Below are 25,786 nucleotides of genomic sequence, written 5' to 3'. Positions count from 1 at the left end.
ATGTATGTATAAGTAAAATAATAAAAGCGATAGAATAGAAAAATAAATACTTAAGTGCTTTGGTGAGTGGAGCCTTGTCAGTGTCCTTGCTCGGTGGACTCGCACAGGAAGACTCGCTGGTCTTTACCCAAGTAGATCTTCACAGGAGGAGGGCTTTACACGAGGGCCACCACTTCCGCTGCCGCTTCCGCGTCAGCATTAAGTCCAATAAATACACACTTTAACTATCAAATTCTGGATTGACAGGAAAGCCTCTATTAGCCTGTTAAATTTAAGCAGGCATTGCTTTCTCATAATTTTTGACTACTATATAATTCCAACACTAATGTTTTTATAATTTCACCAATTGTGTCTAGGGTGATTCCTGTGAAATCTGTCAAGAAAATATCCTGGTCATATTTAACACCAAATCAATACAAAAAATAATATTAAGAAATAAAATACCTAAAATGTATAAACAGTGTGTGTATACTAATATATATAAATACATACATATACATATATACAGTACTGTGCAAAAGTTTTAGGTGCTTGTGAAAAATATTGCTTAGTGAGTATGTCTTCGATAACAATGCCATAAATATGTTTTCATTTCAGTTTTCATTTATCAATTAATGTCATACAAAGTCCAGTAAATAAAATCTGAATCAATATTTGGTGTTACCACGTTTGCCTTCAAAATGGCACCAATTCCCCTAGGTACACATGGAAACAGTTTTTATTGGTTGTTGGCAAATAGGATGTTCCAAGCTTCTTGGAGAATTCGCCACAGTTCTATTTAGGCTGTCTTAATTGCTTGTGTCTCAACAATTAATCCCAGATTGACTCGATGTTCAGTGGGGGGCTCTCTGGGGGCAATGTCATCTCTTGCAGGGCTCCTTGTTCTTCTATTCTATTTGCATAAGGAATATTTGGGAGTCTTACATATATATATTTCCTATTGACACTAAAGAAACACTAAAGATATACAAAAAAAGACAAATGTTTTGTGAAACATATTATGTACCTAAAACTTTTGCACAGTGTGTATATATATATATTTATACAGCAAACTGTATATAGTACTGTACAAATATTTTATAGATAGATAGATACAGTTGAAGTCAGAAGTTTAAATACACTTAGTTTGAAGTCATTAAAAATAATTTTTTAACCACACAGGTATACAAGTATCTATGTCCACAGTAAAACGAGTTCTATATCGACATAACCTGAAAGGCTGCTCAGCAAGGAAGAAGCCACTGCTACAAAAGCACCATAAAAAATGCCAGACTACAGTTTGCAAGTGCACATGGGTGCACTTGCAAAGATCTTACTTTATGGAGAAATGTCCTCTGGTCTAATGAAACACAAATTTTACTGTTTGGCCATAATGTCCATCGTTATGTTTGAAGGTAAATGGGTGAGGCTTGTAAGCCGAAGAACACCATCCCAACCGTGAAGCATGGGGGTGACAGCATCATGTTGTGGGGGTGCTTTGCTGCCGGAGGGACTGGTGCACTTCACAAAATAGATGTCATCATGAGGAAGGAAAATTATGTGGATATGTTGAAGCAACATCTCAAGACAACAGCCAGGAAGTTAAAGCTCGGTCGCAGATGGGTCTTCCAAATGTACAATACCACAAGCATACCTCCAAAGTTGTGGCAAAATGGCTTAAGGTCAACAAAGTCAAGATGTTGGAGCGGCCATCAGAAAGCCCTGACCTCAATCAGATAGAAGAAGATTTGTTGGCAGAACTGAAAAAGCACGTGCAAGCAATGAGGCCTACAGACCTGTCACAGTTACACCAGTTCTGTCTGGAGAAATGGGCCAAAATAGTTTTAATATAATTCTGAAGTGAGAAGCTTCTCACTGTGGGCACGTGAAATGGGAATAATGCAGGCTTTGTCAGTAAGCAGTATAAAACGCTTTCGGATTAGGACTCCGCAAGCTTCTGGATAGTTTAAACCTCTGTGGCAGCGACGCGCTGTTATCATTGTTATCATTAATCTGTTAATAATAAAAAAATATATAATAAAAAAAAAATATATACACACACTGGCCAAAAGTTTGGAATAATGTACAGATTTTGCTCTTATGGAAAGAAATTGGTATTTTTATTCACTAAAAATGTGGCATTCAGCTGATCAAAATATACAGTCAGGATATTAATAACGTGAAAAATTACTATTACAATTTGAAAGAAAGTTTCAGAACTTCTTAAACTACTTCATAGAGTTCTCATCAAAAAATCCTCCAGATCCTTGTTATTCCAGCTGTCAGTTTGTCCAGATACTCAGGTGATATTTCACCCCACACTTTCTGTAGCACTTGCCATAGATGTCTTGTCGGGCACTTCTCACGCACCTTACAGTCTAGCTGATCCCACAAAAAAATCCATAACACTCTTTTCCAATTATCTGGTGTAAGTGCCTGCCAAAGTGCCATATGACACTGTAAAATTCACCAGCCAAACAGACAATTTACACTTGGTGTGTGTTAATTTCTGACCCTGCTCCCAGCTCTCGTTCTGGTTACTACAATGAATCAGTAAATCTTGCTCTTAAAAATGGCATGTGACCAGTACCGCCGCTCCCTATAAGCAGACTACGCAGTCTGTGTAGGGCACCAACTCCTTAGGGGAGCACCATCTTACCAGAAAGTCCACTGGTTGCCCTTACTCGCACGTTATACATTATTCAAGGACCCGAAAGCAGCTGCGGAACACAGATGATCGCTTCTCGCTCATATCATGCGAACCCTCCTCCCATCCACCTGGAACTCTGCGTAGGGCATCAATTTGGCCGGCAGCGGCCCTGCAAGTGAAACCGCATGCCTCATCTTTTTTCACCCCAAAACAACAATCACTGACTCGATGTTGCTTTTCCCATTAAATAAGCCTGCTTAAGAGATGCACTGAATGTGAAAAAACAATTTTTTTCAACTAGAAAACATTAAGCATTGTGTGCAGTTCCTGGCTAAAATAGAGCCCGACCTGTAGTGAAACTGACAAATATAAACAGAATTTCATCATTGTTGTGGAAGTAAAATGCATGTAACTTTTGTAATGTATTGTAATGTGAAAATCTAGTTCTGTTGTCCAGCTTTGTCATTTATCCATTGTGATACAAATCAAAGTTTGAATTTTTTCAGCTTGATGAAAGCAGGAAACAGACCTCCCCCCACCGGCACACCAGGAAAGCCAAAGAAAGCCACCACCTTCCAAGAGTTTGAGAGTATCACTAGTGATGCCTGGGATGTTGCAGACGATGATGATGAACTTCTTGCAATGGCAGCTCAGAACCTCAACATTGAGGTTGTCATGGAGACGGCCAATAAGGTGATAGAGAACCACAGCAAGCTGCAGGAGCAGAGACAGCAGCAGATGGACAAGATCACTGAGCCTGATGAGAAAGATGGAGAGGAAGCGCTAGAGGAAGAGGTGGAAGAGCTAGAGGAAGAGAGAGAGGAAGTGGCAGAGATGACAACAGATCTGTCGTTCACTTCAGATTTTCTACGGCACAGTGACAACAGACTGGTGAAGTCGCACAGCGAGGCAACTGTCGGCTCCCCTAAAGGTCAGTAGCCAGAGCATCTTATCTCTTGTTTTAACAGTATGTACTTTTTAACATACTAATGCCATGTCCAAACTAATACGTTTTCGTTTGAAAACGCATCTTTTTCTCTACGTTTTGGCCTTCCGTCGAAACTGAGACTGCGTTTTTTTGACAGCAAAAATGTAGCTTTTCGAAAACACTCTCCCAAGTGGATACATTTTATAAAACTGTCTTTGCGTTGTAATGTGGACAGGGGAGACTGTTTTGCTTTGTTGTTTGTGTTATATTTTGCTACCTAACGGTATTAATATTCCTTACATGGTAATAATATATAATACGTTTTATTGCCTTTTTTTGTCGTTATTGTGCATTACATTTAATTATGTTTTGTTTTGTTATATTTCATAACAAATATGTTTTCTGCTATACATTAAAAATATGGGGTGTGCTGGCAAAATATTGATGTGACGATACATGCAGCTGCATCTCTCTCTCCCACTGCTGCTCCGTGTTGGCCTTTCCCTCTCTTTTTTAAAAGTTTTGTTAATTTGGCACGATCGGCTTAGGTGCCAAATGTTTTTTTGGTTTCCCTCCCCTTGTCCCCTCCCTCATCCAGGTAGATGGGGATGACCTGCCGGCAGACGGTTAGGCACGCCTCTCCTACATCATCAGCACTTTGAAAGTTTAAGTGTAGCCCATCACATCTGTCACGCTACACAAGCTGGCTGTTTTTAATGTTTTGAGACTTTTGCTACCGCTGCCAAAACAAAAATATATGTGAATTTGAACTTTTTGACTAAACCCGGCAGTTGGGAGTAAGACATGACTCACACAATATCCAAATACTGCAAAGCTAAAGTACTGCATAACTCGATGAACCTCCATCTATAATTAAATATGTCAAGATAAAGATGGAGATATCCACTTCTTTTACTCCAGTGGATGAAATGAACCAAAAGGTAGGTACTTTTTGGTCAGTTACAGGTAAATAAGCTCATCTTCCCACTGACCTTTACATTTTGGACCCAATTCGCAGCTGTATTTAGCGCTGTCCAGTTGTGAACATATCTTCTGAGATGGTTGTTCTGAACAGGGCAAGATTTGATGTCATTGCTACATCTAACCACAAGTTTTGTTTTTGTAGTTTTGTTCTTTATGTAAGCACTGCAAATCAGGAGGTGTTCTGAGTTTGAATCACTTTAAATCCAGCAGTGTGTATTTTACTGTATATGGATTGTTAATAGCCGATATACTATATAGATTTTTGGGGCCAATCACGATCGCTGGGAGCAGTATCAACCGATACGTTCACCGTTCTATTTGAAGCCTTCTATTTATCATGTAGCATTATTTATTTAACTTTATTTAACTATTCTTAACAACAATGTTGTAAAGGGATTTATGGAAAGGAACCAGAGAACCAGCTTGAGAATATAAATTATATTTTAATGAAGAACATAATCAAAAGACATACAGCTGTCCGTAAATCTCTCTCTCTGCCCACTGCAGTCTCCAATCAGCCTTTAAACCTCTCTGAGGCTTGTTTAGTCTAATTAGGGGGCTGGGTGTGTGGAATCATGACCCGGCCCCGCCCTCGCCCTGTCACATTCCTCCCTCATTCTCTCAGGCCGGGGAGCACCCGGCATGATGTACATCTCCCCCTTTTTCCCTGGGTAGAGGCGTGCCTAACCGTCTGCCAGCAGGTCATACCCATTTACCTGGATGAGGGAGGGGACAAGGGGAGGGAAACAAAAAAAATAAATTGGCACCTACAACCCATAACGGCGATCGTGCCAAATTAACAAAACATTTAAAAAAGAGAGGGAAAGGCCAACGCGGAGCAGCGGTGAGAGAGAGAGGAGAGAGGGAGAAAAAAAACACTCACTTGCCGGTTCTCTTATACAACGTAGCTTTGTCCTCGGGCACTCTTCCAACTGATGACAGCCGTGCCTCCCCAGATTGGAGGCAGTCTTCTGGCCCCTGACGGAACGCCCTGCCGTGTTCTCAGGAAACAGAAGTGGTCTCCCCAACCCAGGCAGTTGTTCTACCACACCAGGCGGTTGGCCAGTAGCCCCTCCTCGCTCACTGTCGGCGGTCTCATACACCGCCGCGTTTCAGCGGCTGGTAGAGGTCTCCTCCACCCCTGGCAGCGGCCATGACCGCAACAGGCAGTCTGTTAGGAGCCCCTTCTCCCTTCGTGGTCGGTGGCCATTCGTCCACTCTCAGGGGGCCGGGCTCCTACATCCTCCAGCAGATGGCCGCAGCTGCTCCGTTGGGGTGGATGGTAGTGGCGAGGACTCTATTATGGCGCAGCCCTCCACCTTCCCAGATTTCGGCACCAGTGTAAAGGGATTAATGGAAAGGAGGAGGTGAGAACTGGCTTGAGAATATAAATAATATTTTAATGAAGAACTTAACCAAACACACAAAAGTGTCGGACAGCTGTCCGTAAATCTCTCCCTCTGTCCTACTGCAGTCTCCATTCTGCCTTTATCCCTCGCTGTGGCTTGATTAGCCGGGTATGTGGAATCACAACCCAGCCCCGCCCTCCGCCCTGTCGGCTGTGGCTCAGGTGGTAGAGCGGGTCGGCCACTAATCGCAGGGTTGGCGATCGATTCCCGGCCTACATGACTCCACATGCCGAAGTGTCCTTGAGCAAGATACTGAACCCCAAGTTGCTCCCAATGGCAGGCTAGCGCCTTGCATGGCAGCTCTGCTGTCATTAGTGTGAGTGTGTGTGTGAATGGCTGAATGGGACACAGTGTAAAGGGTCTGCACTTATATAGCACCTTTTTTAACCTTAGCATTTACCAAACAATTTACAAATGTATATTAAGTATTAAAATTAAGAGATGATAAAGTATCATGAATTAAGCTTTGGGAGATGTAAATCTACTAATCTCTATCCCCCCTCTCTATAGAAAGAGAGAGGGGGATAGAGATAAGCAGATTTATATTTCTCAAAGCTTACTTCTCAAGCATCAATGGCAGGTTTTTCTTTATACATATAAGCATGTCCGCATTTTTGGCTGACAGCTTGTTCCTCTTCTCATCTACAATATTCCCTGCTGTGCTGAAAAGTTGCTCGCTATCTACATTTGTTCACAGTGCAGAGAGGTAGGCTCGTGTTGTTGAGCTGCTGATGTCACCGCCACCATGTTCTGCATCTTCATCCAACAACTCTTTATACAAGGCATGCAATTAGCCAGCTCATGGTACTTTCTCTGGGGGCTCGGAGCCGCTCGCTGCCAAACTCGCATCACCATTCTGCTGCTCCAGTCCAGTGGCCTGGACATCAGAAAGCTGCCCACGTATCTGGGGCTTGAGTGTGTCAGGGAAATATCTGTCTTTATACCTTTTTATTAACAAGAAAAACAAAACATTAAGGAATTTATTTTCAAGAAATCTGAATCAGAAATACTTTATTTATCGCCGAGGGGAAATTCTGTTAAGTTACAGTTGCTCCATTCTAGAAAAGAAATATGTAACGGCATTGAGAAATTATAAGAAAAAAGAAAATGGAGAATAATAAATGTTCTATTATTTAATGCATTTCTTAGGTTATGCTTGGCTCTTGTTTTGATTAGTCATAACCTTGGCCTCATAGCATACTCTAAAGTTGAGTTTTTATTCTGTAGTCGTATTATTAACTCTTCCAAATGCTTATTTTTACAGCACATTTAGCCAAATTTGAAGGAAATGCCAGCCTGCCTACACAAAAGAATAGCACAACAACACTGTATTCATTTCAGCAATAGCTCCTTTTATCAATCATTTAGGCCAAGCTAGATATTCTTGCAATATGAATTGGGGAGCCATACAAAAAATATAGATATTTTTCTGAATTTAAATATTTTCAATACTCATTTGCCTTATTTCTTGCCTGCTCTTTGATTCGCTCTGACAGCGACACGGCTGAATACACACACAGGAATGTGTGAATTAAGTTTTCTCATCTCAGATTGAGCACTGTAGCAATGGTATACAGGTGCTCGGATTCAATGTCACAGAATCTGTTCTGGACCGCTTCCAACAATGTGACTTTTGAGGTTTTTACACCATGGTCAGTCTCTGATGTTTTCTCAAAAAGATGAGTTAAAGCTCTGATGAATGGTATAACATCTGCAGCTGATGCAGTTGATGAGCTGATCTGTTGCATGAGCTCTTCAAATGAGGTGAGTAGAGAAATCATATTTTCCACCAATTTCCACTGGCTGCCGGTGAACATGGAAGGCATGTCGTAGTCAGCTCCATACGCACACAGGGTACATTTCTGTTCCAGCAGACTCTGTAGCATATATACAGTACTGTTCCACCTTGCTGTAGCCTTTTGATAGGCTGGCCAAGTTGTTTCTGAAAACTCTGAAGTCGAGAGTAGGCCAACAGGGAGTGTTTGAAATGACAGACGATGCGTCATCCAGAGGATATTACCCCACAAAACCCCCTTGGTCACGGCGAGCTGGAGTATATGAGCCATGCACGGCAGACTGGGTAGGTCTGCATCCCTCATGGCCATTACCATGTTCTTGGCATTATCCCTTAGAATAACATGCACTTTTTCCTTTGGGATTCCCTATGCTCGACATATGTTGCTGAATGCGGCAGCAAGAGCCTCCGCGGTGTGACCCTGAAATCTCTTGAGAATGAGGAACAACTTTTTGTAGTTTGAAGTTTTGATTAATAAACTGAACAGTTAGGCTTGACATAGGACATACACTCGAACACCAAATGTCACTTGTGAAACTGATTGATGTGATGTTGTCCTTCATAAGGCTGTCGACATGTGTAAACACTGTTTTGTATACTGCAGCAGGCATACATCAGTGAAATATTTACGCCCTGGCAGAGTGTAGCATGAATGAATCGCCAGAAACCTTCGTCTTCCACAATAGACAGCGGCTGGTGATCAAGGCATATGAATTCCATTATTTTGGCTGATATTTCTTTTTGTTTCTTGCTGTCATTGCTGTAGGGTTGATGTTGATGGAATGTCTCTGTTACCGACAGCTGAGTGAGTGGCGCCTGAGCTGCTAAACAGTCCCGCTCTCTCTCTGCCTTAGTGCTAGCTAGCTTTGAAAATTGCTCTTATTCCTATACTTGACTAACCTTTAAATGTCTGATGAGATTGGTGGTGTTGAAATCTTTTTGATGCGTTCCACCTCGTGGGATATAACTTTGCACACATATTAGCAAATTTTTAATTGGTTGTCTTTTTCAGACACCTGGTAGAACTGCCAGACCACTGAATATAGTGAAGCCGTTTTAGCTGCACGTAGTAAAATTGTCTTATGTGTTTTGCATAATTTGATCGTCTCTTCTGTTCGGCCTTTATAGAGACCTCCGATCAAACTATTTAAACCAATTAACAGCCGATAACGATTGCCGGTCGATTGATCGGAGCACCCATAGTATATATCAATCGGATAAAGGTGACTGTTAAAATCAAGTGACTGGTAAAATTGGGTAAAAAAAGTTAGTTTCGTACTCTGCTTTCATGTGGAAAATGGCAAACATCTGCAGGGGAGGAATTGTGAATATTACTTGAGAATATTTTGCATTGTCTATAATCTATGACTCTTCTTGTTTATTTTTTAATGTGGCCTAAAATATGGGCTTTATGTGTTCTATTAATTTGACAAATCAAAATCATTTTTTGATTATTGTACAACTCTTCATTTGAATACAAGAACAGTGTGTAGAAGAGAGTTGTGTTAGAAAAGCTTTGCATTACCTCTTGCCAGAGATGGTGACTCGACTCCAGACTCAGCCTAAAATAAATTCAGACTTCACTCGACACAAAGGACTCGTGAATATTTCAAAAACGACTCAAGTCTTTAAACCTTAACTATTAATATCTTAAAGGAAGAATGTGTTTTATTGGTATGGTTGTATTACATCTGCTTCACATTTCCCTGTGTGTCATGATCGATCAGACCCTTATCATAGAAGTCGATTATGCATTTCCACGTAAACCCCAAAAAGTGATAAGAGTCCTATTAAACATGACGGCACCCGCTGTGCCATTTGTGCTCAAATTTGGTTGTGCCCTCAGAAGAAGAACACATTCTTACACTCCAGATTAGTCAATAATTAACACACAAAGCTAGCTAATATTGTACTGTCATAAACATTGGGCAGTGTAGATTCATAGCACATTAGGATCGCTGACCAGAGGTTGCGTCAATTTAAACCTTGCGCTTTTACCAATGTTTTCATAGTATATACAGTGGACTTAAATCAGATGGCAAGTTTTTGTCAAAATTATACCAAATGATGGGGCTGGGCGATAAAACTATATAAATATTTGTCTAAATATTGAAAGTGACTCAAGTTTATTATCGAGAAATGCAAGCTTGTAGTACCACCTGTTTACTCCAGAGGGCAGTAAGTGAAATTTCAGCTGTGTGGCAATGCCCAGTTTATACAGTGAACAAAACACCTTACGTTCTTGCGTTCAAACATTTGATGGAGCGCAAATTCGAACTATTCGGATCTCAAGATGGGTTCTAAGAATTAAACTATATTTAACTTGACACAGTGACATAAAAATTTGATGTTTATGACGCAGCGCACCCGAGACACTACACAAGCATGTCTGATGCAGTTGTTCATTGACGGTCCTTAAACAAGCCCTCATAATAAATCTCCAATTGATTGGCAAATTCACTTGTGAAATGGATTGCTGTGAACTGTATGCCAATGATTGACTTATGATCAATAATATAGTAGTAAACAATAAATTGTATTCTAAAGCCGCTTTTTGTATTGTCTTATCAATTATTAACTCTTCTCCCACAAGAATATAATGCATTTTAATTATCTGAATATTTTTTATTTTATATATATATATATATATTTAAATATTTATATTTATTTAAATATATTTATTTAAATAAAGAGACTAGACTCGGACTCGTGAAGAAAGACTCGAGACTTCACTCCAGCGTCTTGCACACTTTAAAACCAGAGATTCATTTTGAGACAGAATATTTTTTAACTGTAGTAAGAGTAGCACAAAACCCCATAAAAGCAAGCAAAAAACAAAAGAAATGGCCAATTTTTTCCATAACAGAACTATTAATTTTTCTTTTCTTAAACTAATGGACATTATTTTGTTTTAAATGGTGCAAAACGATAGGTTTTGCCGAAACTATAAACAATTATTATGCTAAATTATGCTCAGGAGAAATTCACTTCAAAATTATCATGAATCACATATTATATCGTGACATTGTTAGCGAAAACCAGCACTAAAAATGATATAATGTGTTTTGTTGTGTTAGTTGCATTACGTGCTGCATTTAATTTACTTTCTTATTTTATTTTGTTACATTTTGCTACAATAATGTTTAGTTTTGGTTATTTTAGGGCTGCTGGTTTAATTTGTTAATTCAGTGTAATTCATTATTTAAAAAATTATTATTATTAAAAGAAATTAACACAATTAATCATACCCCTAGACCGTAAAAAGGGAATATTCCTACCAATAGGAAGCAATCGGAGCAATCCACATCCAATCTAGATACCTGTTTTCAGCAGGGGGCAGTGAGCTAAACTCCAGCTGTATAGACAATATGCAGTTGTACAGACCACACTCAGGCTTGCTTGACAATAGTGACAGCACAAGACAAGAGCGTGCTCTTGGACAAAGCTGGATGGAGTGCAATTCCCAATGCAGGGATCTCAAGATGTGCTTTTCAAATCAAATCAAATCATATCAAATCAAATCACTTTATTGTCACACTACCATGTACACAAGTGCAACAGTAGGTGAAATTCTTGTGTGCAGTTCCGAGCAACATAGCAGTCATGACAGTGACGAGACATATACCAATTACAATAAACAACATGCTTGCACAACACAATTTACATATCAAATGTACACATACTTACACAACACGATAATTATATACAATACACACAATATAGAATACACAATATAGAATACAATAAGTAAGGAGTATATGAAATATATATATGTGTGTATATGTATGTATGTATGTATGTATGTAGGTATGTATGTATGTATGTATGTATGTATGTAGGTAGGTAGGTAGGTAGGTAGGTAGGTAGGTAGGTAGGTAGGTAGGTAGGTAGGTAGGAAGGTAGGAAGGAAGGAAGGAAGGAAGGAAGGAAGGAAGGATGGAAGGAAGGATGGATATTGAGGAGAATATGCTGTGACAGTCCAGTGTGAGATTATAGCTGAATAAAGTGCAGTGCTAATTATTTATCCTGATAGATCAACTGTTCAACAGTCTGATTGCTTGGGGGAAAAAAGCTATCATGTAGTCGGCTGGTGCGGGTCCTGATGCTGCGATACCGCCTGCCTGATGGTAGCAGTAAGAACAGACCATGACTTGGGTGGCTGGAGTCTCTGATGATCCTCCGAGCTTTTTCCACACACCGCCTGGTATATATGTCCTGGAGGGAGGGAAGCTCACCTCCGATGATGTTCCTGGCAGTTCGCACCACCCTTTGCAGGGCTTTGCATTTGTGCGCGGTGCTATTGCCATACCAGGCGGTGATGCAGCCAGTCAGGATGCTCTCTACAGTGCTGGTGTAGAACCGTGTGAGGATGTGGTGGTTCATTCCAAACTTCATCAGCCGTCTCAGGAAGAAGAGGCACTAGTGAGCCTTCTTCACAACGGCCTCAGTGTGGACAGACCATGTGAGTTCCTCAGTAATGTTGACACCGAGGGACTTGAAGCTGCTGACTCTCTCCACCGGTGCTCCATTGATGGTGATGGGGCTGTGTTCTCCGACTTTCTTCCTGAAGTCCACAACAAGCTCCTTGGTTTTACTGACGTTGAGGGAGAGGTTGTGCTCTTGACACCAGCGTATCAGAGTGTGCACCTCCTCTCTGTAGGCTGTTTCATCATTGTCAGTGATCAGACCTACCACCGTCGTATCGTCAGCAAACTTAATGATGGCATTGGAGCTATGTGTTGCCACACAGTCATGTGTGTATAAGGAATACAGGAGTGGGCTGAGAACACAGCCCTGCGGGGCTCCAGTGTTGAGGGTCAGTGATGAGGAGGTGTTGCTGCCCATTCTAACCACCTGACGTCTGCCTGACAGGAAATCCAGGATCCAGCTGCACAACGAGCTGTTTAAGCCCAGAGCCCGGAGTTTCACATCAAGCTTGGTGGGCACTATGGTGTTGAATGCTGAGCTGTAGTCTACAAACAGCATTCTCACATATGTGTTCCTTTTTTCCAGATGGGAGAGAGCAGTGTGTATTGTAGATGCAATGGCATCATCAGTGGAGCGGTCGTTGCGGTAGGCAAACTGCAATGGGTCCAAAGAGGGGGGCAGAACAGAGCAGATGTGATCTCTGATTAACCTCTCGAAGCATTTGCTGATGATGGGGGTCAGAGCAACAGGACGCCAGTCATTTAAGCAGTGATTATAGCTTGCTTCAGAACAGGCACAATGGTTGACGTTTTGAAGCATGTGGGGACTACAGACAGGGAGAGGGACAGATTGAAAATGTCCGTAAAAACACCAGCCAGTTGATTCGCGCACGCTCTGATGACGCGGCCCGGAATGCCGTCTGGACTCGCGGCTTTACGGATGTTCAACTGTCGGAAAGATCGGGTTACATCCACAACAGAGACGGAGAGTGAATCAACCTCTGTAGCGTCAGCCGCGAGTGCTCTCTCCGCGAGGGCGGTGGTGTTGTCCTCGAAACGACCATAAAATGTATTAAGTTTGTCCGGGAGAGATGCAGCGGTGTTCATGGCGGAGACTTTATTCCGTTTGTAGTCCGTGATTGTGTTAATTCCCTGCCACATACTTCTGGAGTCAGTGGTGTTGAACTGACCTTCAAGTTTGTGCCTGTACTGGCGTTTGGCTGTACTGATAGTGTTACGGAGGGCATAACTGGCTTTTTTACGCTCCTCCGTGTTAGAAGTATTAAAAGCGGAGGTCCGCGCAGTGAGTGCCGCGTGAACATCGCCGTTAACCCATGGTTTTTAGTTGGGGTATATCCATATAGTTTTGGTCGGAACAACGTCCTCTACGCACTCTCTGATGAAACACGTTACGCTGTCAGCGTAAACCTCGATGTCGTCATCAGAGGCGGACCGGAACATCTCCCAGTCTGCGTGATCAAAACAGTCTTGTAGCGCAGAGTCTGATTGGTCCGACCAGCACTGGATCGTTCTGAGGGTGGGTGCTTCCCGTTTTAGTTTCTGCCTGTAAGCAGGTAGAAGTAGAACGGAAGAATGGTCCGATTTGCCAAATGGGGGGTGGGGGAGGGATTTGTAGCCTTCCCGGAAAGGAGAGTAACAATGATCTAAAACCCGGTCCCCTCGTGTGTTGAACTTTATGTGTTGGTGGTATTTTGGAGCGATTGTTTTGAAGTTGGCTTTGTTAAAGTCCCCGGCAACAATGAACGCAGCCTCAGGGTGCGCGGTTTCCTGCTCACTTATACACCCATACAGTTCCCTGAGTGCCCGGTCTGTGTCGGCTTTTGGGGGGATGTACACAGTTGTGATGATGACCGCTGTGAATTCCCTCGGCAGCCAGAATGGTCGACACAGAAGCATGAGATATTCCAGATCAGGAGAGCAGAAAGACTTGATTAAATGTACGTTCCTCTGATCACACCATGATTTGTTGATCATAAAACATACACCACCACCTCTGCTTTTACCCGAGAGGTCTTTCGCTCTGTCCGCTCGGTGCACGGAGAAGCCCGTGATTTCGATGGCCGAGTCTGGAATCTCCGCAGCCAGCCAGGTTTCTGTAAGGCAGATAACTCAGCAATCTCTCGTCTCTCGTTGGAAAGAGATCCGCGCTCTCAGCTCGCAGAGCTTGTTGTCCAGAGACTGAACATTTGCCAGTAGTATACTGGGTAGCGGGGGTCGATTTGCACGACGTCTTACTCTGATGAGAACGCCGGCTCGTTTTCCTCTTTTCCTTCTGCGTTTCCGCGGCCGAGCAGCCCAGACAAAGGGCTCCGCTGGCGTGTTTGTAAACAGAGGGTCGGCATTAAGGAATTTGAAGTCCTGTTTTCGATGTGTAATTGTAGAACCAATGTCCAAAAGCGTTTGTCTGTCGTAAACATTAAGGCAGACAACATCCAAGGCAAAAAAACAAAGAACTGTAAACAAAACAAACAATTAACCGCATTGTTGTAACGGAGCTCGCAACGCAGCAGCCATACTCGGCGCCATCTTGAGTCCCCATAGTTTAAACAAGTTCAAACTATGTTTAACTTGACACCGCAACCTAAATCCGCTCCGTTTACGACGCAACGCTGCAAAAGTGAGATGCTCCAAAAGCGTCCACCTGACACATACGCCCCATTCCCATCCGCCACTTGCCGCCACTTGCCTTATCAACAAGGCCCGGTGCCCACCCTGACACTCTCCACACTCCACCTCTGGCTCTACATTCCACTGTACTACTCTGCTCTCTTTTATTTTATACTTTTAATTGATACTGCGTGGACATATTTATATTGCTTATATTTTAATTCTTGTTTCATATATTTAGAGATTGTGTGAACGCACCTACAACACCAAAACAAATTCCTTGTATGCGTAAAAAACTTACTTGGCAATAAAGCTTTTTCTGATTCTGATTCTAATTCTGATTCTGATGTACATTGATGTGTCCTAAGAATGAATCTGTCATGGACAGATTGATGAATTCAATTGCAAAATGGATTGCTGTAGGCCAATGATAGGCTTACAATCAGTAATATGGAAATAAACATATTGCCTTCTGAAATGCCTTTTGTATTTTTTTATCAATGCTTTACTCTCAATAATGTAATGCATTTTATCTGATTATATTTATAATATATTTTGTATTTATGATTTTTATATATAACTATTTATTTAATAATTTAAACTGTTCTTAGCAAATGTTTATATAAAGGATGTGACAAAATCCAATTAATTTCATGAATTAATTACATACAAAATTGTTATCGATTTATAGCCTAAGTTTAAATAATACATAAAAAATACATATTACATAAATTTTGTTGTGTTTATGTAATCCTTAAAAAAATAAAATGTTTTGTTGTGCTTGTTCCATTGCACATTCATTTAATTGCCTTTTTTCATTGTTTTTCTTTGTTTTATTTCGATTTTCATGATTATGATGATTTGTTTTCTGGTTTAATATGTTTCATACACTCAAAGAATTAATTGATTAATTTAACTTATTTTTTTCTATATTTTTTTTTCTTTATTTAGTAATTGAACAGATGCTTATATCCAAAGCGAATTACGAATGAGTAAAATATCAAGCAATTTGTCATACAAAGTTCAAGAACATCTGCAGTGTTGTTCTGCCAGTTTTTCAAGATGGCTGGAGTAGTAATGGCGCTAAAGCAGAAGAAAGGGATATTGGATTTCATTTTAGGCTTTAAACTTATGAATGACACATTCTATTTTAAATATCAAAATATTTATTAGAATAATACTTAAAATTCAAATACAAAATATGTCTCTTATTTTTGTGAACTTTAGTCTTTGTTCATTTTTCATTTACACATTTGTTTTTGGAACCCAGCCAACCTGAATAGCTATTACTATTTATTATATTATGCATTAATGAAATAGTTACCTCAAATGTGTGTCAGTCAGTCGTTTGGTTTGCCATTGATCTTTATTCTGTTTATATAGCACATATTTTTCCATAGAACTGTCAATCAAATGGCATTTCTGAGGCATAGCAAGTCAAACAAAAGCCTTTTTTCTGGAATCCCAGCTTTTCATGTCACTGTTTGATGTATGTAGAGAACATTTAAACTTTGCTGTCCTTAAGTTCATATGAGGACACAATGATGCCTATACCTGCACTGACAGACAGCTCTGCCTGTCTTTTGTTTTGCCGGCCTCAGAGGCAATGGATGAGTGTGATAGGCCTAATGCACTTCATGTTGACATGTTCTGCCCCTAGTGTTGACAATGTCAGCAGCAGTCATGCACTGTCTAATTTCTGAAGGGATTACAAGAACACAATTTAATATTAAAGACGCTATGATGCGTTTTGTCAGAATGATCTTGCAAAGTCACTCAAAGACACATTTTACGCAATCATATAATCACATTTTACATTGGTGTTTGGACAGTACGGTTATTAGGAGTGGGTGGAAAATGTATTTATCTATGGATTGTGATTCTTTCTTAATTCTGCACAGTTGCACAAACCAAAATTATATTTGCCATTTAAAGTTAATTATTCAGAATTGTTTTTTGAAAAAGCATACGAGAACACCACATTATAGAGACCGATTAGTGCTATGTGATTAATTCTGTTCATGTATGTCCAAGATAACCCAATGCAGACTTAATAACGTTTTATAATCGCATTGAGTCTCCCTGAATCAAGATCAAATCAGTCATGAGGTGCCTAAAAATTCCCACACGGAACAGAGGTTCATCTTCCCGAGCTCTATAATTGATTTCTGTTGACATAGAAGTGTTTCATTGTAACTAGCTAGGCGTCTCGGGGTAACAACCTTCTCTGATTTGCTGACAAACTGATGCTCTCAAGTCAGGAATAGACTCAGCCTCTGTAATGAAGTGTAATGGGGTGAGGAGTTTAAGAAAGCACCCAGTATTGATTATATGCTCATTAAAGTTGTGTTTTTTCTGTTCGTGCATGTACGTGGGCCAGAGGTGGGCGGCGAGCAAGCAGGACTCTACAGACAGCAGTCGCTGCCGCACAGACCCGTCATTCCACTGGTGGCGCGTATGGCAGATCAGAACACATCTGGAACGCCAGCCATGACCGAGAGAGAGGCGTCACGACTCGACAAGTTCAAACAGGTTCTGGCTGGCCCGAATACTGATCTGGGTAAGATGCTGAACTATGGTTCTGTTGGTTCATTTCTCTACTATAATTCATATAATAAAAATACTTGACATTGTTGTTGCAGAGGAGTAAAAGATTGACTAGACAATACAAAAAATCAGCTTTAGAAAGCAATATATATATATATATATATATATATATATATATATATATATATATATTGCTTTCTAAAGCTGATTTTTTATATATATATATATATCTATATATATATAACCATATATATATATATATATATAGTTTTCTCCACAATTTGGTTTGACCAATTCCCAATTCGCTCTAAGTCCTCGTGGTGGCGTAGTGACTCGCCTCCATTCGGGTGGTGGGGGATGAATCTCAGTTGCCTCCTCATCTGAGACCATCAAACCACGCATCTTATCACGTGGCTTATTGAGCGTGTTACCTAGCGTGCGTGGAGGCTTCACGCTCAACTCACCATGCACCCCAATGAGAGCAAGAACTACACATTATAGCGACAATAAGGAGGTTACCCCATGTGACTCTAACCCTCCCTAGCCACTGGGCCAATTTGGTTGCTTGGGGGACCTGGCTGGAGTCACTCTGCACACACTGGATTCAAACTCACGGCTCCAGGGGTGATAGTCAGCGTCAATACTCGATGGGCTACTGAGGCCCCCGCAGAAATATATTGTTTGAACATAAGCTTATCGTTGGCCTACACTCCACAACAATCCATTTTGCAATTTAATTCGTCAATATGAATTTGTTTTAGGTGCTTTTCTAATTATGCATCTAATGTACATATGTGTCAGACAGGACATGCGTCTTTGTTCTCATAACACTGATTTAGGGACACATCTGGTGCTTAAAATAGACCGATCCAAGAAGTCAGGATGGTGTTGATGTTGACAGGCCCCTGGTTGTAGGATTGTCGGTTCTGATTTTGGTTGAATGGCTCTCCTGGCTTCCTGCCTCAGTTTGGTTCTGTTGCAATTTGATATTTCAAATTATGAGTCAGGTCTGCTGTGGCACAAAGAATTATGAATTAAATCTGTAATTAAGCTGGAATCTCTACAATGATTTCACATTCCTCCATAAGGACAAAAGTCCTCAACTGTCAGTGAAAGACAGTCCGTTGAAATAATTGAAAGAACACCGTGTTCTTTCCTGATGACGTGTTTTCACTCTTTCTCTTTTTTGCTAGTGGGTGATAGGTGGTATTGGGGGAAGGACAGTCATGTTCTAAGTAGCATTTGATTGGACAAAAATTTGAATACGCCACCTGAGTGCAAGATGATGTCATCAATATTTTTGGTCTGTTTTCCTGGAAATGAAAGAGTGTGTGTCTTAAGTGTTTATATCTGCTGAAAGATCATTTTCTTTTAGGAGAACAATAGCATATACTGCAGATGACATTGACTTAAAGCTACAACACTCCTATTTTGATTTTATGGGCTCTTTAACAAAGTTTTTGGCTCTTTTGAAATATGAGTTGAATGTACTAATTAGGCATACTCTAATGTTCACAACTCAAAGCTGCAAAAACAGCTCATTTTGAAAGGTGTCACTACCAAGAGATCATTAGCATATGACTGTCCATATTTATGTATCAACAACTCTTCAGTATTAATGGAATAGTTCACCCTAAAATTCTCACCACATTTGCTCACCCTCATGCCATGTCAGATGTGACTTTCTTTATTTAGCAGAACACAAACAAAGATTTTTAGAAGAATATCTCAGCTCTGTTTGTCCATACCAACTTTTCCGATCAGGGGTGCCAGGGTGCCGTCTGGTGACATCAGTGTGCCGTTTGAAAAATCCTTGCAACCTTAATTTTTTTTCTCCAAATATACATTTAAAACATCTTAATAACAGTGTCTCTGCGAGCGATGCGATAAACAATCACTCCTGTTTGTAATCAACAGAGCTGTCTACGATGCAAGCGTGTGACATCGGAGCGATCTTTTTGCCTCGTCACATCATTGTGTTTGCTCATATTAAAGCTGCTTTGATAACAAAGGCAGAAATAGCAAGAATGCTTTGTATGTAATGCTTCAAAAACAGCTGTAGGGTAAAGAGAAATGATTCAGACTATACCATCAGCCTGTTAAACACATGATACATCTCTCCTCTCCATCTGACCTGTTCAAGTGTTTTCTCTGCCTTGTGAGTTAGTCAGTTTAATAATAACTTAGCCTTTTTAACGATTTACATAAATAAAAACTATATTATTAATATTACACATTCATAATATTTAAAATTTCATTTTATTATCAATATTTCTTCAATAAACATCATAACTAATTTAGCAGCAAGGTCCCCTCTTTCAGGATTTCATCTGTACACTGTGCATTTTTTGTGCATTTTTTGTCAACTTTTTTTTTTAGTAAAATTTTTTATATAAATGTATCACCTATTCTCCCCAATTTGGAATGCCCAATTCCCACTACTTAGTAGGACCTCTTGGTGGTGCGGTTACTCACCTCAATCCGGGTGGTGGAGGACAAGTCCCAGTTGACTCCGCTTCTGAGACTGTCAATCTGCTCATTTTGTCACGTGACTCATTGTGCATGACACCGCAGAGACTCACAGCATGTGGAGGCCCCTGCTATTCTCCGCATTTCACGCACAGCTTACCACACGTCCCATTGAGAGCGAGAACCACTTATCTCGACCATGAGGAGGTTACCTCATGTGACTCTTAGCTCCTTAGCAACCAGACCAATTTAGTTGCTGAGAATACCTGGCTGGAGTCCCTCAGCACTAGGGCTGGGTATCGAGTTCGATACATTTTAGGCACCGACCGAATTGCCTCTAAACAATCCAGTATCGAAACATGTTTTGTCGTTCAGTACCAAATTTCGATACCCAAGGGGTTAATCTCATCAACGTCTGTGAAAAGCATGTAGCATTCTAGATGTGCCCAAATCATAAAGTGCTGGTGATTGGCTGTTTAGGCATCAAGGAAAAACACTAGTATCAGAAAATGAATGTTATTAGTAATAATGCTAACACTGTTCTACATTACAGAGAAATACTAAACCGTAATAATGAGCCTTTAAAATATAATTTTTATAAGTGAGCCACAGCGACACCGGGATAAGCGGTAATGATTATGAATGTGTCGGAACAAACAGCAAGAGACAGTCTGAACATTTTGTTAATTTATAGAGAGAAATGCACATTCGGGTTGAGCAAACAAAAAACGACAAAAACCAAAAAAACAACAAAAACAGTTACGTTTTAAGTTTAGTGTCCTTTATTGGCTTTCTGCATTAGTGAGATATTTCAGCAGAATCACACTAGAAATAGTGCTGTTGTTTTGAATATCGGGCACAAATTGACACTGAAAACACGGGGTGGGAAAAAATATCTGTTTTTCGATGCATCAGGATCTCAATATTGATTCTTAAATCCAAGATTGATCTTTTACTATATGCGCAACCAAACGTCGTGCTATGTGACTAAAATTAACATATTTGGCAACTGGCTGGTAAATGTTTCGATTTCACTCACCAGTAATTGTGTAATATAGTGGTGAAGAAGTTCACTAGCAAGATCATTTCACTCCATGTTGAGATTTAAATTTGTCCCATGTTATGTGTGTCCAAAGACGAGATCCACACACCATATTTATCATTGAATAATGTCTTTTAAAATACTCTTTCTGTTCTTTATTCAGTTGTTGATAAAACAAATAATAAATAAAAATAAATAATTCTAATAATGAAAAGCATGGGTGAGGTAAAGCTATTTGAGTCTCTCTTCTTAATGTGCAATTAAGTAACCGATATGAAAAAAAATTAAAATGTATATGTGTAATGTAATACCATATTTACTGATTTATTTTGTAATTTTTAAAAAAGCTCAAATGTGACCAAATTGATAAAAAAATAATAAAATATAATTAGTAAAATTAGAAGGTCCCTTGTATAATTTCCAGCATTAGCTGATAGAGAATTGCTTTCATATGTAATCAAAAGGGACATTATATCTGAAATATACCCATATGAATCAAAATCTAATCTAATTGGAATTGAGAGCTTGTGAATCGGAATCGAATCTGAAAATCTGTATCAATAACACCCAGCCAGCACTACTGAAAACCTGCTTCTCGCTACTGGTCATTTCATGAACACTTTGAACACAAAGAAACTGAATAAATGATGAAGCTACCAGTACTGTTGTACTGAATACAAGCACACTTGGAACGCCACTTGGGCAATCAGATTCAAGGACTGGAACTAACTGTTATAGCATGATAAATCATTGTACCACAGATGTTCTGAAAAGCCAAACATTTTGTCATATTTGACGCACAAGCTTAAGAACAAAATGTCATCATTACCCTTCAAAAGCTCTTGTTTATGAAACTTTTTCTCAGTGGCTGTATTAATGAGTACCTGCTCACAGACGGATGTGTTTTCAAGAAAAATGGTGCATTCAGAAGGTCAAAAGGTCAGCTTTCACCTTTCTAAAAGAAAGAGAGTCTGCCACAATCACAGGAAGCAATACCTCCCTGATGCTGTCTGCTGTTACCATGGCAATGCATCACCTATCATCTAACCCTTCTCTACTTCCATTCTAGTGTTTCTCTGCCCTCTCTGTCTGTCTGAGATGGGTCTCACCGCAGTTAATATACAATATCAAAGCCATGAATACAGTCTGAATCAATTTCACTCCATTCAGTGGCATTTTAAGGGATGTGCAACACAAAAATACTTCAGTTCCTGAAAGGAATTAAAGAAAGTCATATTGACAATGTTGCTTTGTGTAGAGCATTCCTGGAAAGAGACGTGTTTTTGTATTTGCCTGCGTGTGAATCCAAACTAATAAAAACTATTCAGCCTCATAAAAATCTCCAGAGAAAAGAGGATATGCATTTGTTTTCATAAATGTGTGTCTAGAATGTTATTAATAGAGGCAATATTAGACAGCATGTTGTTGATATAGTTTACCCAAAAATGAACATTTTGTCATGTTCTTCCAAAACCTAATGACTGACTTTCTTCCGTGGAACACAAAGGGAGATATTTTGAAGTATCATGTTGCTAATGTTCACACAATGAAAGCAAAAATTTTGTCTAGCTTTAAAATGAATAAATAAACAGCATAAAAGCACAATAAAGTGGACTAATTTTTGTGGTGCTGTTTTGTCATTTTAGATTTGTTTTCAACGTTTGTTTTAATCGATTTTTCTGTAATGTTTGGTCCTATTCTGCAACCTGGTCTCTTAGAATCACATTATTATACGTACATTTTGCAATGCCTGCAATTATGTGGCTAATTTTACGTAACATAGTTGTTTTTTGGGTGAAATGGTGAAAACTAGAGGCACTACAACAACAATGACTTTTATTCACTTTCAAACAAATCACAATTAAATCGGCTGATTATCAGTTCCGAAACATTTTTTGAGTTGTTCCTCACACAATGCTGTCTTATGACATCTAAAACTTTTACTATTATGCATGACTTGCAAGGTGAAACATTGTACCATTTGATTTATATTTACAAGCTTGTTTGAGGTTGATCAAATTGTGCAGTAGCTCAACTGATAGAGTGTTGCACTTGTGATGTGAAGGACTGGGGTACGAGTCCTGAAGAGCATGCAAGTCTACACATGATATGACAGTGTCATAGAAGCACCACAAAATTATGCAATCACATTACAATTACATTTTTCATCTCATATTTGCTTTTTATGACACTATCGGTTAGTTTATATTTAAGGTGTAGGGTAGGGAGGTACCCTACACCTTAAAGTAACAGTCAGTATCTGGTGTGGCCACCAGCTGCATTAAGAACTACAGTGCATCTCCTCCTCATGGACTGCACCAGATTTGCCAGTTCTTGCTGTGAGATGTTACCCCACTCTTCCACCAAGACACTTGTAAGTTCCAGGACATTTGTGGGGGGAATGGCCTTAGCCTCACACTCCAATCCAATAGGTCCCAGGGTTAGCTTAGATCTTGCTTATTAAACTTATTCTCAGATACAGGCCTAAAAACGGCCCTGAGGGCAAAGTTTGCAAACTTTTACAATTTTATTTCTGTCCAGAAACGTGTCACCTGGCTTTTAGGTATTGTATCTGGCTCATGACGCAATCCATTTGAAAGAGTAAGAAAATGTATAATGCAATCAATTAAACACAGTGGTGCAGTTATTCAGCGGTCTCGGAGGAAGTGTCAAGGTTGTACAGTACACTCCCCAGATGCCTGGACTACATATCATTCTAAACAGCCTGCGTTAATACAGTGAAGTGTCTCTTTACAAGCACTGCATTACTTATGGATCTGCCATGTGTTAGCCTACTGTGTCCTTTTATACTGCTGTACCACCCCGTTTGTGAATCTACTTTACAAGTTTTACCTCGAAAATGAAAGTTTTACTGCTTTGAATAGAGATGTTTCACACTATGGAGACTGGCATAAGCTCTGTTACAAACCTTTTTTAGGCTTCATAGAAATGCTCCCAAGCTGATAGTGGAAAAGCGCCTTATTTGGACAGCAGACAGAAAGGAATTTTAATAGTAACAATGTAAAATTTGTTTAAATTTGGAAAATTTGTATTAGTTGTTTTCCCCCTTTAGTGTGAAAAGCCTTACATTTGCTATAGATTAATTCCCCTCATGTGGAGAAAGTTATGAAAGACAGCACTATGTATCTTCAGTGTAGATGTACAGTTTGATGTTAACAATCTCATACAAACATACTCAAGTCTTGAAACAAAAAGTGTGCACAAAACTAGTCTGACATGCCCTTTTGGTAACTTAATAGACAAATTGTGATGTTCATGATATTGGCTATATTTTGGTATTGGTTTTATGTATTGGTCATTTATATATATATATATATATATATATATGTTAGGCTGAATTAAAATACTTTGACAGTGGGAATGAGTTCTTACTGATTAAAATGCAGTCATCTGAAGAAAAACTAAGCCTTTTTTAAACTAGTTCAATCACCAACACATAAGAGGTTTTCATAAAGTTTAAAATCAAATAATCAATGCTGAATCCACTCCCCAGCCCACGCTTCTCGCAGCACTGTTTATGGGAGGGCGCCATTCTGAAATGTTCATCCTTTTGCCCTATTCTCTTCGAAGACTTTACCATCCACTTTGTGAGCTTTGAAAGGCTAAAAGGTGTACTCTCAGTACTGTTCAGAACTCTCTTTTAAAGGAATTTTAATTGGAAATTCTATTTGAAGTGATCTTACAGCATGACTATCATGATTGTTCTCCCTTGAATGTGCCCTTCGGAGGGTGTGTTATGCCATTTGGAATTATGCAGTCTATGATGATCTTCTGATTCTGAGAGCTCAAGAACGGTCCATGTGTAATCACACGTGCTCTGCACTGCACTTGACTTTTGTTTGTGACATTGGAAGTAACTATTAGAAGATGGGCACATTTTGGTCATGAAGATGCATATGGTCAGCAACAATACTCAAGTAGGCTGTGGCATTCCTGCGATGATTGATTGGTATTAACGGGCCCAAAGTGTGCTGCGAAAACATTCCTCACACCATTACACCACCAGCCTGGACTGTTGACACAAGACAGGTTGGGTCCATGGATTCATGCTGTTGGCGCCAAATGCTGACCCTACCATCTGTGTGCCTCAGCAGAAATCGAGGTGCATCAGACCAGGCCACATTTTTCCAGTCTTCAATTGTCCAGTTTTGGTGAGCCTGTGCCCACAGCAGCCTCGGTTTTCTGTTCTTGGTTGACGGAAGTGGAACCTGATGTGGTCTTCTACTGTTGTAGCCCATCTGACTCAAGGTTTGACATGTGCTTTCTGAGATACTATTCTGCTCACTACAATTGTACCGAGTGGTTATCTGAGTTACCGTATTCTTTCTATCAGCCTGAGCTAGTCTGGCCTTTCTTTGTTGACTTCTCTCATCAACAATGAGAACAATGCGTTTCTGCCCACAGAACTGCATATTTATTTTATTTTACCAGGATAGTCCCATTGAGATAAAAATCTCTTCTTCCAGGGAGTCCTGGCCAAAATGGCAGCACAAAAAGTTTCACATATACAATACAAACAAAAAATCGTACATAGAATGTAACCCAGCACTCATAAAATGGCAACAAAAGTTACTTTACAAAACATGCACACGTTTCCTTTAAATTGGTCAATAAGAGATTTTTAAAACCGTTTAAAGAGGGGAGAGTTTGTATCATTATTATACTCTGCAGCTCATTCCATAACCAGGGGCATAGGAAGAAAAGGCAGTTTTACCAAGCTCTGAACGTACTCTAGGAACCTTTAAAAGCAGTTTTGCACTAGATCTAGTGCTATAATTACAAATACAATAAGATAGTAGACGACAGATATAAATTGGTAATTTGCCTAACAATGCCTTAGCAATAAACATCAACATGTGTATTTTTCTCCTTTGAAACAAAGAAGTCCAACCCACCAATTCATATAA

General features: G+C 39.8%; 1 protein-coding gene across 8 annotated transcripts in view; it reads left to right on the top strand.

Moving 5' to 3' along the window:
• Positions 1-25,786, top strand: part of LOC127637316 (TBC1 domain family member 22A-like) — a 227,445-nt gene that overhangs the window by 5,974 nt on the left and 195,685 nt on the right. For all 8 annotated transcript variants that reach the window (XM_052118315.1, XM_052118311.1, XM_052118312.1 and 5 more), the window contains exons 3-4: positions 3,136-3,560; positions 17,181-17,360. In XM_052118315.1, coding sequence (XP_051974275.1) covers positions 3,136-3,560; positions 17,181-17,360 — 605 coding nt within the window. The remainder of the gene's footprint in view (positions 1-3,135; positions 3,561-17,180; positions 17,361-25,786) is intronic.

The sequence above is a fragment of the Xyrauchen texanus genome, chromosome 45 (assembly GCF_025860055.1).
Source record: "Xyrauchen texanus isolate HMW12.3.18 chromosome 45, RBS_HiC_50CHRs, whole genome shotgun sequence".
Taxonomy (NCBI): domain Eukaryota; kingdom Metazoa; phylum Chordata; class Actinopteri; order Cypriniformes; family Catostomidae; genus Xyrauchen; species Xyrauchen texanus.
This window is presented reverse-complemented; position numbering and strand designations above follow the sequence as displayed.